The sequence below is a fragment of the Copidosoma floridanum genome, unplaced genomic scaffold, assembly GCF_036245765.1.
Source record: "Copidosoma floridanum isolate Cflo_tuat_1 unplaced genomic scaffold, Cflo_Japanese_pri ptg000021l, whole genome shotgun sequence".
Classification (NCBI taxonomy): domain Eukaryota; kingdom Metazoa; phylum Arthropoda; class Insecta; order Hymenoptera; family Encyrtidae; genus Copidosoma; species Copidosoma floridanum.
The window spans coordinates 30,240,583-30,257,029 of NW_028321898.1; the positions used below are offsets into that span (position 1 = coordinate 30,240,583).

Here is a 16,447-nt window from a genome sequence, read left to right on the forward strand (position 1 = left end):
AGACACACACACACACATACATACATATATTATATATACACCAACAAATTGGCACCAATTGGCGCAGATTTCGCTGCCACACGGAACAATCGACGACGCTGCACGTGTCTCGAGGATCGAGGAGGAGTGTGACTTGCCGATGCTGTGAACCGATTTTTTTTTTTTTCCTTCAAATTTTCGATCGAGCGCGTGCACTTGTGCGGTGGAACCGGTGGCTGGGGAGACACTGGCACTGGTACTCGCATGACGAAGCCCCCGGCGCTCGTGGATTAAACGGCGAAAATTAATCGGCACTCGGTGGAATATTGGATTAATCGACGAGTCTAATCGAGAACCCGCTCCTACTCCGCCGCTGCACATGTATCGCCAGCTCGCTCCTCGCGACTGTCACCCGGGCAAGCTCTAATTAGCCTGGGGGTCGCGTTCATCGGGGGACACTTTTTTTTTTTTTTTTTTTTTTTTTTTTTTTTTCATTGTCTCCCCCAAGTTATCGGTTGTACGTCGATCGGTTGTGTTCCTGGGAGAGAACGCTAGTGGTGAGCCGGAGTTTGGTGAGGAGACGAGAAGGGAGCAGCAGCCAAGATTGAGGTGGTCTACAACAATTGTAGTATGGACGGGGGTCCGTTCGACGACCCGATTTTCTCGGACTTCGGGGCACGCGGCGGCACTGGCGTACACAGCATCCAGGTGATGCTCGGCCTACACGGTGCCCACCACGGACCCGAGCTCATGCCTCCCGGCGGTGGACACCTGCACAAGCTAGGTCGGTATACATTCCTTCGCTCTGTACTGCACCTTATTGTTTTTTTTTTTTTTTTTTCATTTGCTTTTTTGGCAATCGCCGTTACATTTTCGCGTCAATTGTTTCATCCACCCCAACACTGGCAGTTGGATCTTTGCTTGCGCGTTTATGGCAATAACAAAGTTCACAATGAATAATAATGATAACCAGTGCACTAAGCATTTTTCTGTTTGAATTCTCGTAACGATTATCACAAGATGTATATGTTACTGCGTGTTTTGTTTTTTTTCTCGTGTGCTGCACTATTAAATTAAATGTAGACACTTATCGTTTTTTTTTTTAGATTTTTTAAAGAAAATTTTAATGATATTTTTCGTTTTGTTATGGAACACGTCACAAAAAACCAACAATGAATGATTGAAAAATTCACCAATAGAGCACACGATGGCTCAATGATTAAATCTAAACTTGATGAATTGTTAATGTGAGTTTTGAGTCATGAATTTTTTCGATTATTTTTTCTCGAGTTACATTCGATGCGCAAAATACAGCTTTATCTCGAGCAAACGTCGAGCTCTCCTCTCGCTCCAGCGTTGTAAAATTTGTTGTCCACCCTGCAAAGCCGTTAAACAAAATCGATTGTCATACCGTTACACCCACATTGACCGCCAACAACTGTAGACTCTTCGGGAGGCTCGCCACCGCACCACCACCACCTCCAGCAGCAGCACCATCACCAACAGCAGCAGCAACATCACCAGCATCAACAGCACCAACAGCAGCAAAAAGAATTGAAGGAGTTGGAGCTCGCGGGGATGTACGGCTCGTTGGCGCAGGCACAGGACGTAGCTACCTCGACGTCGTCCGCCGGCACTGGTGGCATGCAACAGCAGGGCATACAACTTGCCAGCCAACTCAAACGCAAACACGACGATCCACTTGGTCAACTTACACCGGGTGAGTTTTCATGGCTTTTTTTTTTTTTTTTTTTTTTTTTAAGCTTCGAGTATTGTCGAGACGACTACAATATCGTTGTGTCCATTTTTACGTATGCGCCATTTCGGGATACCAGTGTACGTTTTTGTGTACAAAGAAGCTTTTTTTTTTTTTTTTTATCATCATTTGAAAGTTCCTTTTTTCCCCCAAGTTTCGTAGTGATTGTTAATTACTAAGCATTTGTAACATTCCTTCTCGTTCTGATAAATTAAAGAGCAGTTTGGCAAATTTATCCCCTTGACACATTAAATAAAGGTGACAAATTATTTTTATCATCAATATTAATTATTTTCTGACGTTCCGAAATTTATCTGTCCAATCGTTATTTTGGTATTTTCAACCAACTAGAGCTCACAAAACTACATTCACATGTAAATTTTTTTCTTTTCGGAGCGCTTCGGTAAATATGCTGAAAAATTTTTCTCTCATACACTTACACTTTTTTAATTATGACTGGAAAATATATAAGAGCACGCCCATGCATTGGTCGAGCCTGAAAATTTAAAGCCCAACGAAGCAAAAAACACCTATAATTTTTTTTTAAATATTATCGTCAACGTGAAACAAAAAATGTTTCCTTGGTACTGTATCGTAATGTAATACAATAAAACTTTGTCGATTCAGTGAGCAGCGAGGCGCAGCCGGCGAAAAAGGACTCGAAGAAAAAGACTGAGAACAATGGCATCAAGAAGAAAAAAACCAGGTATGCGTGAGTTTCATTGACGTTTTATCGTGAAAAAGAAAAAAAAAAATATACGTTCGCGCCATTAATTACTAAAAATCGGCACCTGCAAAGTAACCGAGATCCCCAATTCCATTACATATACCAAGCATTTTCTAACTGACCGATTCCACATTCCGGACAAAGTTTAAACAACTTTTTTCCCCAATCCGTCGGCACAATCCTCGGTTAACCTTTCTGACTTGAATACGTGTATTGATTTTTGTTCTTCCCCAACAACGGGAGGCCCGCTTGTTGCACTCCCGTTATCTGGTAGTCGATTTTTTTGATACTTCCTAATTCCAACGCGATCTTTTCACCGCTCAATTATCCAATAAATTTCCCGCATAAGCGCAGAGCGTCAATCCTCCCCCTCCTCTGGCTGACCCGACTAAACGGATATGTTATCTTTTCTCCCCTCGAGCCGATCGTGATGATGATGACGCCGATACACCCACACCTACTATTTAGGTATAGGTACGCGCCATACGGTGTAAAAGTACAAAAACATACATATAGCGCGCGCCATCTGCCCTCTCTGACTTTCTAAAAACCCATCGACATACACCTACTCCGTTACACCCGCGTGATGCGTTTGAAAAGTGTGCCAAAAGCGAGGGGTGCAAGGGGTGAGTGAGATGAAAGATATAGGTATTCAACGGGATAAGGGTGATAAGTAGCTCCATAAAAGATACGGGGGTGCGTTGGAAACTTTTTTTTTTCATACCCGGCACGTGGCTACATACGGGGCCATGCTGTGGTACCTATAAGCGTCTCCTCAACGATATATGTCGTACGATGCAAATGGGGGCTGGTTCCGGCTAATAGCTTGGAAATGAGTAGAGTTTGGCAGTTCCCGCAGGAAAAAAAAAAAAAAAAAAAGAAAAAAAGTTGATTCTCTTCGTGTTTGCAGAACGACCTTCACTGCGTACCAACTGGAGGAGCTGGAGCGGGCGTTTGAGCGCGCCCCCTACCCGGACGTCTTCGCCCGCGAGGAGCTCGCCCTGAAACTCGCGCTCTCGGAGTCCCGGGTGCAGGTCTGGTTCCAGAACCGCCGCGCCAAGTGGCGCAAGCGCGAGCCGCCCCGCAAAACCGCGGGCTACATGTCGGCCGGCTCGGCGGCCAGTCCCGGCGGCCTTGCGGCCGGCTTCAACAGCCTCAACACCGGCCTCAACCCCTTCGCCGGCTCCGCCGGTACGGCAGCGCCCCCCGACGCCTGGGCCTACTCCCCGGCCTACGACCTCGCGCCCCACCTCAACCTCCTCAGTCCATCCGGCTCGCCGTACTCCACGGGTGCCTTTGGCGGCGCCGGGGCGGTCGGGCCGGCCGGCAGTGCCGGCAACAATGGCTCCGCGGCGGCGGCGGCGGCTGCTGCAGCCGCTGCCTACTCGTACGCCACGATGCTGCCCCAGGCGCACGACGGCTCGTTATTCGCCGCACCGTCGGCGGGTAACGCGATGCGCGTGCACCACCACCACCAGCAGCAGGACTACATGAGCGCCAGTAACAGTCCGCCACCGGGGCCGCCGTCGCAGCAGCCACCGCCAGGGGGACTCAGGCCCGATTACCAGACCATGGTGGCCGCGCACTCGCCACCCACCCACATGTCGGCCCCGGAGGACGAGCACCACGCGGTGAGTGACATTGCGATTGTATGCTTATTCGTACCGGGGTACAAGCAACGCTTACCGAGGGAGCTTTTTCCCCTGATTGGGTGGGTATACCGATGTCGAACAGCCCTGATTGCCCTAAAAACCTGATTCATAGCTGCCAAGTGTTTTTCCGTGCGCGTATCTTTTTCAAGGGTGAAGATCGTAAGGTTCTGCACCGCATCGTACAAAGACCCTATTTCGAATTCGTCTTTTCATGATTTTGAATGTTTTGAAAGACTCGGATGGACGTTATACGTGATGATGCGTAGACCGATCTCTAACCGATCGTCCGTGTATATTATTTGTAGGGTAAACTGGACTACGTGGGATCGCTGAGCCCATCGGACAAGTACGGGCAGCACGAGGCGAACGAGTACTCCCAGCAGCAGCAGCAGCAGGCCCTCCAAGAGCAGCACAAAAACGACTACGTGGGCATGCACTCGCCGACGAGCGCGAGGCAAGGGCTCAAGGAACAACAGACGATCGTGAAAACGGAGCCGGGCAGCCAGCAGCATCAGCAAAACTATGTGCAGCTTCCGCCTTTTCTGAATTGACGCGGACCCTCGTTCTCGAAGGGTTCGGCTCATCTTACCACAGATTCCATCACAGCAACGGCTGACCGTTCGCTTGTATCCTCCGCGTCGTTGTCGCGCTTCTTTGATTCTTTGTACTGTGATGATCGCGATTTGCCGGTGTACGGGTAAAACTTTTTTTTTTGTTTTTTGTTTTTTGCTCCAGTTTTCGGACACGCTAGTCGCGTCGTGATTCTTGGAGCAGGGACTTTCCATCTTATTTTCTTTGTTTTTGCAAGTAACACCGACGCTTCGGACGGAAAATATCGAGGTCTTGAAAAAAAAAAAAAAAGAAAGAAAAACAAATTTGAATGTAAATCTTGAAAAAAAGGAAATTTTACTGAAAAAAAAGTTTTTTACGGGGTTGAGAGTGAAAAAATGATGTTCTCTGTCTGCGACGTTGATGATTCATGAATGTGAATCAAAATAATTTTGTACATAATTTTTTTTTTCAACCGATGTCGGCTCGGAATAGTTTATTATGTATAGGCTATAAGTAAATGTGTGCGTGGAAGAGAAACTTTAATATTTGGTTAAATTTTTCTTTTTCATTTGTCAAAATTGATTCTGCAATCATTTTTTCCGATTTTGTCCAATACCTATGTTCGCGATATTCGCATTTTTTGCTTTTAAGTGTAAAAAACCATAATTTAGTGTTTAATTGTAGTTAAAAGTTAAGTTTGCGATTTGAGTGGAGATTTCATGTGTAGTATGATTGTCTTTTTGATGAGATTTTTGTCACCAAGTAATATTAAATAAAGGGTAAGGAAAATCATCTTAAGCATCGACTTATGATTTTTAAGCCTAAGGAGGTCAAGTGTCATATTTATATATTTTTTCACAAACGAGCTATTTGTCCACGAGAGAAAAATTTACTGTAAAGCAACAACTAAAGTTGTTTATAACAAAAATTTTTACTGCAATTATGTATTTAATCAATGTTTTTAAAAATGCGGATGAACAGTATTGCTGTATTTTTCTTGCACGAATGTCAATACAGAATACGATACAGAAAAAAAAAAAAAATTAATAAAAAATAAAAACGTGTTAATTAACTATCTAGAAACGTTTCGCTTGTTTTTAGAAGATTTAAATGCAAGCTACAGTTTACAGTTGACGCATAGTTGATGTATTTTTATGTTTTATCTTACGATGTGTATTTTAATTTTGCGTGCCTTAAGATTGTTACTGATGTACATATGCATCATTAAACGAATGTTTTTCAAACTCGTTGATATAATCATTATGTGAAAAAGAATCGTATAAATTATGAGAAAAAAAGGTTTTTTCAAAAAAAAAAAAATAATAATAATAAATAAATAAAATAAAAATAAAAAATATCAACAAAAGTGACTTTCTTGATTTTGTAACAATTAAAAATTTATTGTATGAAAAATCAATAATTTTAAAAAAATCTGTACAAAAAATAATCTATTTTTCTTCGTTTTCTTCCTCTTGATGAGCCTCTTCTTCGAGACTTTCCGCGTATTTGTCAGGTGTTAAAACGGCATTACCGGTAAAGTGGTTTGCTGAGTCTACTTTATACAAGCACATTGACAGGTTGTGCTGAGGCGACAGATTACTGTATTCTGGATCCTTCAATACCTCTTCTCGTGCAGCTTTTAGATCGGTTCTACAAATGTAGTGTTGGAGTTTTACTATATAGTCAAGTTTATTCTTCAAAACATTTAAATTCTTATTACTTACACACTGTATAAAATTGCATAAATGTGTTTACATATTACATCTTTGGGATACATTTCCTTCAAATAAGATAAAGTTTCATTTATTTGTAACAGTGAAACGCATAGGTGATGCGGATGCCTTTTCAATCCTTTATACAATTCTTCGCTATCTTTATTAAAGTGCAGTTTCAGAAAGCTTGTTATGCTAAGCTTCTTCAATTTTCTAGTAGTCACTAGTCTAAAAAAAAGACAAAAAATTATGGTTTTCATCATCTCATTGGCATTTAGTGTCGAATAATAAAGAAGTATTTTTAACTAACTGGTCCAAATAATTGTGAAATGTGGTGAGTGAATGTATGCTTGCATATTTAATGTTTTGTTCTTGAAGGTATTTAATTCGAGGCAAAGAAATCTGATAATCCCTGACCAATAGTAAAAATCTTGGATGTTTCTTGTAAACCAAGGTGAATGGATTTTTCATCAAAGTTTCCATTCTACCCACAAATTCAGTGGAGCTTAGGTTAAAAACTTCAGGGGCACTTTGAATCATCTGTCCTGTGATTCCGTGTTTGTTCATGTACGTTATAAGACTATTAAGTTCACCTATATCATAGTTGATCACTTTAGGGCATCTTAAAATTACTTTATACACATCCAACTCTTTGAAATTATTTTCAAGTGCATTTATGACCTTCAATCCATGATCTGGATGATGCGCTAATAACCAGCCAAAATGTCTCAACACCTGAAAAATTTTTTACAGACAACAGTACTTGATTATTTATCTTGGCAGTTTGTAAATATTCAATGCTACAAACATTACTTACTAAGACCTTAGACAAGTTATAGTCTTTTTGAATTAATGTTAGTAACCTTTGCAACAATCTGAAACTATTGTACACTGTTGGCATAAACTTTTTGGTTGATACTCGTCTGACTTCTTCTGGTGTCAAACCGAGTTCCTCCTTCACGTAATAATTGAAGCACTCGCTATAATACGTTTTCATGGTCATGTTTTCATCCAAATGGTTTAAAGCTTTACAGTCGATTTTTGAACTTTGGGCTGTAGATAAAAGTCTTTCAGCTACATTGACATTAGCAGCCAATCCTAAACTTGCTTTGTACAAAGGGACTGCCAAATACAATTGATTAACAAAGCTAAAATGGACAATAATAGTCATGAGAGCGTAAAAGAGAATACATTGTGATACCAATTTGCAACATACTTCACGATTTGTCCTGTTGTTATTTTCTCCACACCTAATTCTTGTAACAACAGTATTTTTTTTTCAACATTCCACTGTGTTTCATTGAAAACCAATTTGTTACTCTGTATATTACTCATATCAATGTGATACTTCTAAAATACATTTTTTAATCTCAGACTAGTAGTCAATGGCAGAAAACATGAATACCTGTAGATATTGAAAGAAGGAATGAATAAAAAAAATATAGTACCTCCAAGATCGCTTTAATGGCCTTGAAATTTTCTTGACTAGACACTATCCTCATCTGCCTATTCCTGGTATGATTTGAATATTTCTCAAACATTATACTGGTTTTCATTTCCTCAAAATTCGACGCATAATCGTGCATTTTGTATGTCTTGGGTGCCATTTGTACCATAGTGCACATGGAGCACCGGCTCAACGAGAAAAGTTTTAGCATTTTTTTGTTGTTCGTTTTTTTTATTCAGTTTATTTGTCAACGACAACGAGTGCTTGCTCGTATAATCATTACGTTTAAAATTACAAAATGTTGTATGTTTTAGAATTTACACTTTCCACTGCTATATGACAATCTTTTCATACTTTGATGTTTTAATAGAAAAAACAATTTAACGATAGATTTTTAATGTTTGTTTACAGCAAATTCAGTTGTATACAACGTACACTTTACGTATTGTCTAAGCATTTGAGGTTAGATTTATAAGTAAATAAATGTCGTCTGCACGTGTGTACCTCAACTCTCGCAGCTTTCAAAATTCACCACTCACATGCAAATACATAGAGAATTGGCGCTTGACAAAAGTACACTGTGACTCACACTGGTCACTGCGTGTTCTTAAAACTTATCAGCGCCATCTAGCGAGACTGACTCCGAACGGCGAACTTAAATAAAATATAGTTACGTAGGTCGTGGTTCGTGGTAACGCCGCATGGTCGGACGGCGCTAGCAGCGGCTGCAGCCAGCAATGCCATCATTTTAGACCGATAGAAAATCCCCTGAAATAAAAAGTTGATGCTCGAAGGGTCGTTTTTGATATTATACGTAATTCAATGCGTAGATTACGATAAAAACACTTAGAACATTGAAAACTCTCTTGGGAGCCGTAAAAACAGCGTTTAAAACTTATTTTGCTAATATCTCGTAAACGGTTGAAGATCGAACGAAAATAAAAATACCAGCGGGTAGAGCGGAAAATTTCCTACCGATTTGGTATTTTACTTTTGTTCGGTCTCGCTGAAAATTTCGAGGTAAAAATTATTGAAGGTATTTTTTCCTCAATGCTATAGGAGAAAGTGAGACAGGAGATACACTGTATGTCGAAGCCGATCAGCCGGAGAGTCGTGGAGAAGGGGGAGAGGATCAGAGCTATATAGCTATACCTATATATGTATGCTTGAGGCGTTTTTAGATCGACTGTCGGCCGAAATTTGATTTTTGGCTTTTCAGTCAGAAAATTTCCTTACGATTGCATTGATAACGGAAAAAAAATTGTTCCCCCCAAATTTTTTTTTTTTTTTTACGTTTTCAACAATTCTGTATCAAAGGATCATAATCAATTTTTTTTTTTTTTTTTTTTTTTTTAATTATATTTGCTTATCGCTATGAATTAATTATTTAAAAAATTACCCTGAAATTGTTGCGTGCACGTGTACTATAGCTTACAAAACTGTAATAAAAGAAATAGTATGTCAAACTGTTTTATTTATTAACAAATTAATTTGTAACAAAAATATATGTAACATAAATACACTATATCAATTGGACTTTATTTTATTCAAACGTTACCGTCTAACGAGATTAAAGGTATATATAACGACTCCGACTATATTCATCAGCGTATATATCTATATACATGTGAGCGCGCGGTGGCTCGGTCGGCTAGGTTGTGGATTGGGACGCGGGGGAGCCCGTGGTTCGATTCCCGGCCATAGTGCGACTTTTTCGGGCAAGTACCTCTGTGATTTTTCACATGTGCTTTTTCACCACGCAATGCTCCTCGAGGAGGGTTTAGGCGACCTTCTCGCAGCAAAATTGCCTAATTCCCCCTACCCCCCTCCCAGTGATGGGAGGCCTCCCATCCCTCTTCCCTTCCTTCTCCCAAGTGCTAAGTGCCCATAGTAGTGCCCTTATTAAAGGAGCCGGACGTAGAGCACTATAATATAAAAAAAAAAAAAAAAAAATCTATATACATGCGAGGAGCAGCCGACGATCGTTGGAGCACACAACTCTACACTTATTCCCGCGCTCTCTGTCTCACTTTCTCCTATAGCATTGAGGAAAAAATACCTTCAATAATTTTTACCTCGAAATTTTCAGCGAGACCGAACAAAAGTAAAATACCAAATCTGTAGGAAATTTTCCGCTCTACACGCTGGTATTTTTATTTTGAGACAGAGAGCGCGGGAATAAGTGTAGAGTTGTGTGCTCCAACGATCGTCGGTTGCTCCTCGCATGTATATAGATATATACGCTGATGAATATAGTCGGAGTCGTTATGTATACCTTTAATCTCGTTAGACGGTAACGTTTGAATAAAATAAAGTCCAATTGATATAGTGTATTTATGTTACATATATTTTTGTTACAAATTAATTTGTTAATAAATAAAACAGTTTTACATACTATTTCTTTTATTACAGTTTTGTAAGCTATAGTACACGTGCACGCAACAATTTCAGGGTAATTTTTTAAATAATTAATTCATAGCGATAAGCAAATATAATTAAAAAAAAAAAAAAAAAAAAAAAAATTGATTATGATCCTTTGATACAGAATTGTTGAAAACGTAAAAAAAAAAAAAAAATTTGGGGGGAACAATTTTTTTTCCGTTATCAATGCAATCGTAAGGAAATTTTCTGACTGAAAAGCCAAAAATCAAATTTCGGCCGACAGTCGATCTAAAAACGCCTCAAGCATACATATATAGGTATTATAGCTATATAGCTCTGATCCTCTCCCCCTTCTCCACGACTCTCCGGCTGATCGGCTTCGACATACAGTGTATCTCCTGTCTCACTTTCTCCTATAGCATTGAGGAAAAAATACCTTCAATAATTTTTACCTCGAAATTTTCAGCGAGACCGAACAAAAGTAAAATACCAAATCGGTAGGAAATTTTCCGCTCTACCCGCTGGTATTTTTATTTTCGTTCGATCTTCAACCGTTTACGAGATATTAGCAAAATAAGTTTTAAACGCTGTTTTTACGGCTCCCAAGAGAGTTTTCAATGTTCTAAGTGTTTTTATCGTAATCTACGCATTGAATTACGTATAATATCAAAAACGACCCTTCGAGCATCAACTTTTTATTTCAGGGGATTTTCTATCGGTCTAATTTGCCGAAAAAATAATGTAACGGACTGTACTGTACTTAAGTAGATAAAATAGAAACCGTCTGCTTTGCAACAATTGCAACTTGTGTGCGCGCTTTCGTGCACTGAGCAGACTCGTACGTGCGTTTTTGTGCACTCATACTTGTTCTTGTGCGTACTTATGCATTTTTATGCAGATGTCGTGACCGGACTTTCGTAAAAAAGTGCTGTGTAAACCAAATAAACTGCTCGTACTTGGGTACTTGTCAACTTTCCCGCCAGTAAGCACGCGTACACAGGAGTATGAGGCTCTTTTACCGTCAAGCTTGAATCAGATGGCGCCAGGGCACGTCGCGGCTGTCATGGCCGTCTCACTCACACAACATTACTTTTCAGTATTGTATGTACATAGGAAATTAAAGTGTAGTGGTAAAGCGCAATATTTGAAATTTTGAAATGAATAAGGAAGACAAGAAAGAATATTATGGGAGCTTAAAAGTTTCAGAATTGAAAAAGCTTTTAAAAGGGAAAGGAGCAAGAGTCAGTGAAAGAAAAGCAGAACTCGTGGACAGGTAAGCCATGACTTGGGAGCGGCAAAAATGTTGGTCTCCCAATTGCTTCGAGCCACTTATTTTTTTTTATCACACTATCAGAAGGAAATTTAAATTTCACTTTTTTATCGCAGGATATTACACTGCACTTCATTTTTCCTACTATCTTTAAACGTAAATGCAAACAAAAATTGTCTGCAAACAACAGCAATCATTTACAAAGGTTATGTCTTCTGCTTTGCTCATTACACAGATAGGCTCACGAACACAATACACAACTGTAAATTTGACGGTGTGTAAGTATGACAGCCGCGACGTGCCCTGGCGCCATCTGATTCAAGCTTGACGGTAAAAGAGCCTCATCGGCAACGTCGCTCGTGTGTATTTTTTATTGTAGTCTCTCCCACCACACACACATAGCGGAAGGCCGTTGTTGTTGTCTGCGAGAGTCTACGTCTATTGGTGCGTTTTGACAACATTGCGCGTAATCGTAAAAAAGGGGCGCGGGCCGCGAGGGGGGTTTAGTACAACATGTTAGTATAGTACGTCAGTAGGAGTGTGCATAAACAGTGCAAAGGCCGCTCTTTCTTCACAAATTAAAAAAAAAAAGTTTTTTAATTCGTAGCTCTGTGCAGCGTACATGCGTTAAACATACAATCAACGTATAAAGTAAAAGACGGACAGGACAGAAGAGAAAGAGAAGGTGCAAATGCAAGAGACTGCACCACCAACTGCTGTACATTACGGTGGATGTGCTCGAGAGAGAGAGAGAGAGAGAGCTCGAGCGCCAACAGCAGCCCAATAAGTTGTCCTCGGGAGAGTGAATTATGTTATCAGCATTAACAACGCGTACGAGGGGATATCGTAAGCGAGAGCACATAGACAAACATTGCCGGTCGGTTAAGATTGCGGGATAACGTCGACGACGAGATTATGTGATTACTTTACCTTTTTCTCTCCCTTTTTTTTTTTTTTTGTTTTTATGACGTGCGTCTTCTAAACATACAGGAGAGGAGAGAGCTGGCATCAGCTTCAGCGGTTCAATTCACCGAGTGTTGTATAAACAATTCAGCGACGATAAGAAGAATAATGTCGCAATCGATTTTTGACGCGCTGTCCGGTGAGTTTCGTCTTTTTTTTGATGATGTGTGAAGGCTCCCTTGCGATCGTCGTTGCTCTATTGATGTCGATTTAAGGGGTTTTTTGTTTTGGAGGGAACATGGAGGTGGAATTGCATCTGTGGGTGTGCGTTGTGTGTATGTATATACGTATATATAACTCGCGCGATATATCGGGCATCGAGAAGTTTAGAGTGCATTTGGTGTGTAAGTACTCGCGTTCTCTTTGATTGATTACGAGTTACATGATAAAAATGTCGATGAGTTTGCTTTTGTGTACCTATATTTTCGCATGCAATGTCGTAGTAGTAGTTTGGTTTTATTTTTTTACTTGAAGGTTAGGGTTTAACGTTATTGTTATTGTACTTGTATGTTTACCACCAAAGGAGTCTCTCTAGACAGCTCGAGCGTGCAGTCCCTTTTGGAGTCTCAGACATTGATAAATGAAGTTGAGCATTCAGGTATGCATTATTTACATCTTTGTTGGAAGTATTGGTAAACTGCCCAGGTTTTTGTAATGAATAATCTTTTTTTTTTTTCAGCATTCGATCAAGATGAGGAGGATATATTCCAGTGTGGAAAGTGCAAAACACAATTCAACTCTCTGCACATGTTTGTTCTGCACAAGCGAGAGCACACAAGTACAAAGCTTCAAGAGCAGACCGTTGACTTGAGTCAGTATCTGGTCAGCAATGACAGCCCTATTATTCAGACTGATGACAACTGTCAGGATGCTACCGATTATGATGATTTTGACTCGAGCCATGAGCTTGGTGACTCCATTATTTTACAGGAGAATGATATTTTATTTAGGTAAGTTGTTGAGAAAAGAGTGCTGTTTATTTAAAAATGCAGATGGTATAGTATATGTTCATTAAGTAACAATTTTAACTATTACAGCATGGATGGTGCCAGTTACTTAACTTCCGATTCGAGCTTTAGTGTACCAATAATTTTAAGCACCGATGATCTAGAATCCTTCGACAACACGTCTATTATAGCAGGAACTGATGATAATCTCTTAAATGAAGAAGTCAGTGAGATGCAAGCTTTAGAAAATGACATTAAACATAATCAGAGCTTAGACGACGATAGCAATGGTCAAGAAGCAATAAGTCTAGGTTCCCCAAAGGATGCTAAACCAGCTGAAGACATCAAAAAAGAGAGTCAGTTGGGTCAAATACAGAATTTTAAGGTATTTTTAATTTCGCTGTGTAATCATGGTAGTGTATTTCAAACATTCTGCTGGATCTTGAAAATGTTTTCTTTTTAGTACAAGTGCAGCTACTGTCACAAGCAATTTGCCAAAAAGTTTTATTGGCAGCAACATGAAAGATCTCATACAGGCGAAAAGCCATATCAATGTGTAGTCTGTGGTCGTCCCTTTGCTCAAAAGTCCAACGTAAAAAAACACATGTCATCGCATAAAGTATGGCCAGGCACGGCGATTCATTCACTACCACCAGAAGTATGCAAATTTCCTGTTTGTACATATTTATTTCATGGTTCAAATTTTTAACTAATTATAATTTCCTATCGTAGGCACCGGTCGACGGCAGCATCGAGCGTTCATACCATTGCCAATTTTGTAAAGAGATCTTCGATTCATACAAGGCGCTCAAAAATCATCTGATCGTTTCACACCTCACTCTCAAAGTATACAAATGCGTTCAATACGGCTGTGGCTCCATGTTTGCCGAATTAGACGACTTCCTTGAGCACACTCGCAGCCACAAGCGTTCCGAGTACCGCTGTCACGTGTGTGGTGACACTTTTAACACTTTGTCTGACCTCGGCCTCCACCAATACACGCACTCCGTCCAAAAGCAAAAAACCACTGAGAAGTAAGTCTTATTATATCCATAAGCGACTGCATTGAATCTTTGAACTTATTTTTTGTAATATTCTAAAAATGGATTGACAGGTACTATTGTTGCTCGGTGTGTAAATCATCCTTTTCCAATCTTGAAGCGCTACAGCATCACACAGAGACGACGACTCATGATTACGGGTGTCCCCATTGCGGCAAGAGTTTCTTGATCGAGAGGTTTTTACGTCGGCATCTTAAAACCCATACGTCTTTTGCACGCTTTGCTTGTGAGGACTGTGGCAAAGCTTTTAAAACTGAGCAATACCTTGCCAATCACAAACTTATTCATAGTGACGAGACGCCCTTCCACTGCCCAGTAAGTTTTAAAATGATAAATACGATTTCGTTGATTTTTCACAATAAACACAATCCAACGTGTCTACAGCATTGTCCAGCACGATTTAAGCGGAAAGACCGACTAGGTCGGCACATGCTCATCCACGATCTAAGCAAACGGCTCAAGTGTCCGTTCCGCTCCTATCTTGGGTGCATGAGCGAGTTCTCAAGACCGGACAAACTCAAGCGCCATTTGCTCACCCACAATAACGTTAAGCGATTTAGTTGTAACATATGCAACCGGCACTTTCACCGAGCTCAGGCGCTCAAGCATCACGAGATCAACAAACACAGTCTGAAATGTGACGTGTGCTCGCATGTAAGTTGATTTGTAACTCAATACAACATCGTGGAAGCACAATGTCTTATATGTTCTTATTTACGAGAGCAAAAAATTAACTTTGTGTTGCAGATATTTAGATCTAAAGAGCAACTTGTGAGTCATAATTGCGAGCATTCCAGTGAACTGAGGAAGCACACAAGTTCTCAGCTACCAAAGAAAGCCTCTGGTACCTTCAAACCGCGAAGACCAACTCCAAAAAGACAACTTTCCTCTAAAACTAGTTCTACTACATCAAGTCCTTGTGATAAAGAGAAGATCAAGGCTGAGGATGTACAAATGCAGGTATGTTGGTTAAATGATTGTAAATTCAACATACATGCCTTGTTTCATTCGATTAATTGTGAAAATGTGTTATAGAACATTGTTACGGTGGAGACTTTAATAGTCAATCATCAAGAAAACGATTTTGATGCAAAGATAGAAAATTTGGATCTTGATCTCGATCTCAGCAGTGAGATTCCATTAAGAATAGATCCTCTAAGGAGTGATTAAACAAATTATAATTAAGAATTTCGTTTTCCAAGGATATTAAGGGAAAACACGAAATTGAAACGATTTTTAGATAATGTGACTGTCTTGAGCAGACGATAAAACTTGCATTTTTTTAAGAACTGTAGCATTACGGTATTTTGTAGTTTACGTATCTGTGATAATTGTATTATAAAATTTAACTGTATAAGTAACTTATACATTTTTGTGTGTGTACTTTTAGAATTTATTATAATGAACTTAAATGGATGAAGTAATAAATCAGCGATTTTTTCATTTGTAAATTTTATTTCCTTCTAATTCAAATTACCATTCAACTTATTGCAGATTCCGTTATATTTTTTATATATATGCATAATCAACATTTAAGAAAACCTTAGTTTTCGAACCTCAGAATTTCACAATTTTGACAACAGAAAAGAATAGGTAGGATTAAATTTAATCACAAACACATAGTTATCACGTTTGGCTTGTAGTTACATTCAATTAGTAGAGACAAAAACAAAGAAGTTCACTAGCGTTTAGCTCGTAATGGTATAACACATTCTTGTCATGACAATTCACAGCTATTTCGATTAAATTTTTTGAGATTATTGAATGACGCTCATTGTATTGCAAATATGGTTTTCAAAAATTTTTCATTACAGTAGTTGAGAATAAATTTTTCAAAGATTGTATTTACCTTTGCGAGGTCTATCCTTAAAATATGTAATGTTTTTCTTTATCTTAATCTATTCATAACAATTACAGCATTTGAAATTTCTTGAAAACTTACGTTTCAAAAAGATTTCTGTTTAAAAACTTTTTAAAGTCTTACGTAATTTTAGAACGA

The 16,447-nt window shown here is 39.5% G+C and overlaps 3 protein-coding genes across 4 annotated transcripts; 2 read left to right on the forward strand and 1 right to left on the reverse strand.

Annotated features, from left to right (window-relative positions):
* The first annotated feature begins 474 nt into the window (after positions 1-474).
* On the forward strand, positions 475-5,707 carry repo (homeobox domain-containing protein reversed polarity). Of its 2 annotated transcripts, none has more exons than XM_089594495.1 (5): positions 475-763; positions 1,424-1,703; positions 2,367-2,441; positions 3,373-4,093; positions 4,420-5,707. In XM_089594495.1, the coding sequence occupies exons 1-5, from the start codon at positions 610-612 to the stop codon at positions 4,663-4,665; spliced, it is 1,476 nt and encodes a 491-aa protein (XP_089450621.1). In that variant the 5' UTR covers positions 475-609; the 3' UTR covers positions 4,666-5,707. The 2 variants fall into 2 exon arrangements, with proteins under 2 accessions (XP_089450621.1, XP_089450620.1); XM_089594494.1 differs by having other exon boundaries at positions 1,424-1,699; positions 2,363-2,441.
* A 395-nt stretch (positions 5,708-6,102) lies between these two features.
* mTerf5 (mitochondrial transcription termination factor 5) lies at positions 6,103-8,222 on the reverse strand. Its single transcript, XM_014364168.2, has 6 exons — positions 7,827-8,222; positions 7,595-7,728; positions 7,196-7,526; positions 6,689-7,113; positions 6,391-6,606; positions 6,103-6,316 (listed from the first exon to the last, which is right to left on the reverse strand). The coding sequence occupies exons 1-6, from the start codon at positions 8,034-8,036 to the stop codon at positions 6,115-6,117; spliced, it is 1,518 nt and encodes a 505-aa protein (XP_014219654.2). The 5' UTR covers positions 8,037-8,222; the 3' UTR covers positions 6,103-6,114.
* Positions 8,223-12,001: 3,779 nt separating this feature from the next.
* LOC106647863 (uncharacterized) lies at positions 12,002-15,874 on the forward strand. The gene is made up of 11 exons (XM_089594491.1): positions 12,002-12,394; positions 12,468-12,579; positions 12,964-13,038; positions 13,120-13,390; positions 13,478-13,772; positions 13,851-14,045; positions 14,120-14,421; positions 14,502-14,763; positions 14,833-15,102; positions 15,196-15,408; positions 15,484-15,874. The coding sequence occupies exons 2-11, from the start codon at positions 12,549-12,551 to the stop codon at positions 15,616-15,618; spliced, it is 2,049 nt and encodes a 682-aa protein (XP_089450617.1). The 5' UTR covers positions 12,002-12,394; positions 12,468-12,548; the 3' UTR covers positions 15,619-15,874.
* The last annotated feature ends 573 nt before the right edge of the window (positions 15,875-16,447 follow it).

Coding starts and splice junctions, on each gene's coding strand:
- repo (XM_089594495.1), top strand. CDS start 610: ATGGACGGGGGTCCGTTCGACGACCCGATTTTCTCGGACTTCGGGGCA. Junction 764..1,423: donor TGGACACCTGCACAAGCTAG/GTCGGTATACAT, acceptor CAACAACTGTAG/ACTCTTCGGGAGGCTCGCCA. Junction 2,442..3,372: donor ATCAAGAAGAAAAAAACCAG/GTATGCGTGAGT, acceptor TCGTGTTTGCAG/AACGACCTTCACTGCGTACC.
- mTerf5 (XM_014364168.2), bottom strand. CDS start 8,036: ATGCTAAAACTTTTCTCGTTGAGCCGGTGCTCCATGTGCACTATGGTA. Junction 7,527..7,594: donor ACAACAGGACAAATCGTGAA/GTATGTTGCAAA, acceptor TGTCCATTTTAG/CTTTGTTAATCAATTGTATT. Junction 6,607..6,688: donor TTTCACAATTATTTGGACCA/GTTAGTTAAAAA, acceptor TCTTTTTTTTAG/ACTAGTGACTACTAGAAAAT.
- LOC106647863 (XM_089594491.1), top strand. CDS start 12,549: ATGTCGCAATCGATTTTTGACGCGCTGTCCG. Junction 13,039..13,119: donor AAATGAAGTTGAGCATTCAG/GTATGCATTATT, acceptor TTTTTTTTTCAG/CATTCGATCAAGATGAGGAG. Junction 13,391..13,477: donor GAGAATGATATTTTATTTAG/GTAAGTTGTTGA, acceptor TAACTATTACAG/CATGGATGGTGCCAGTTACT.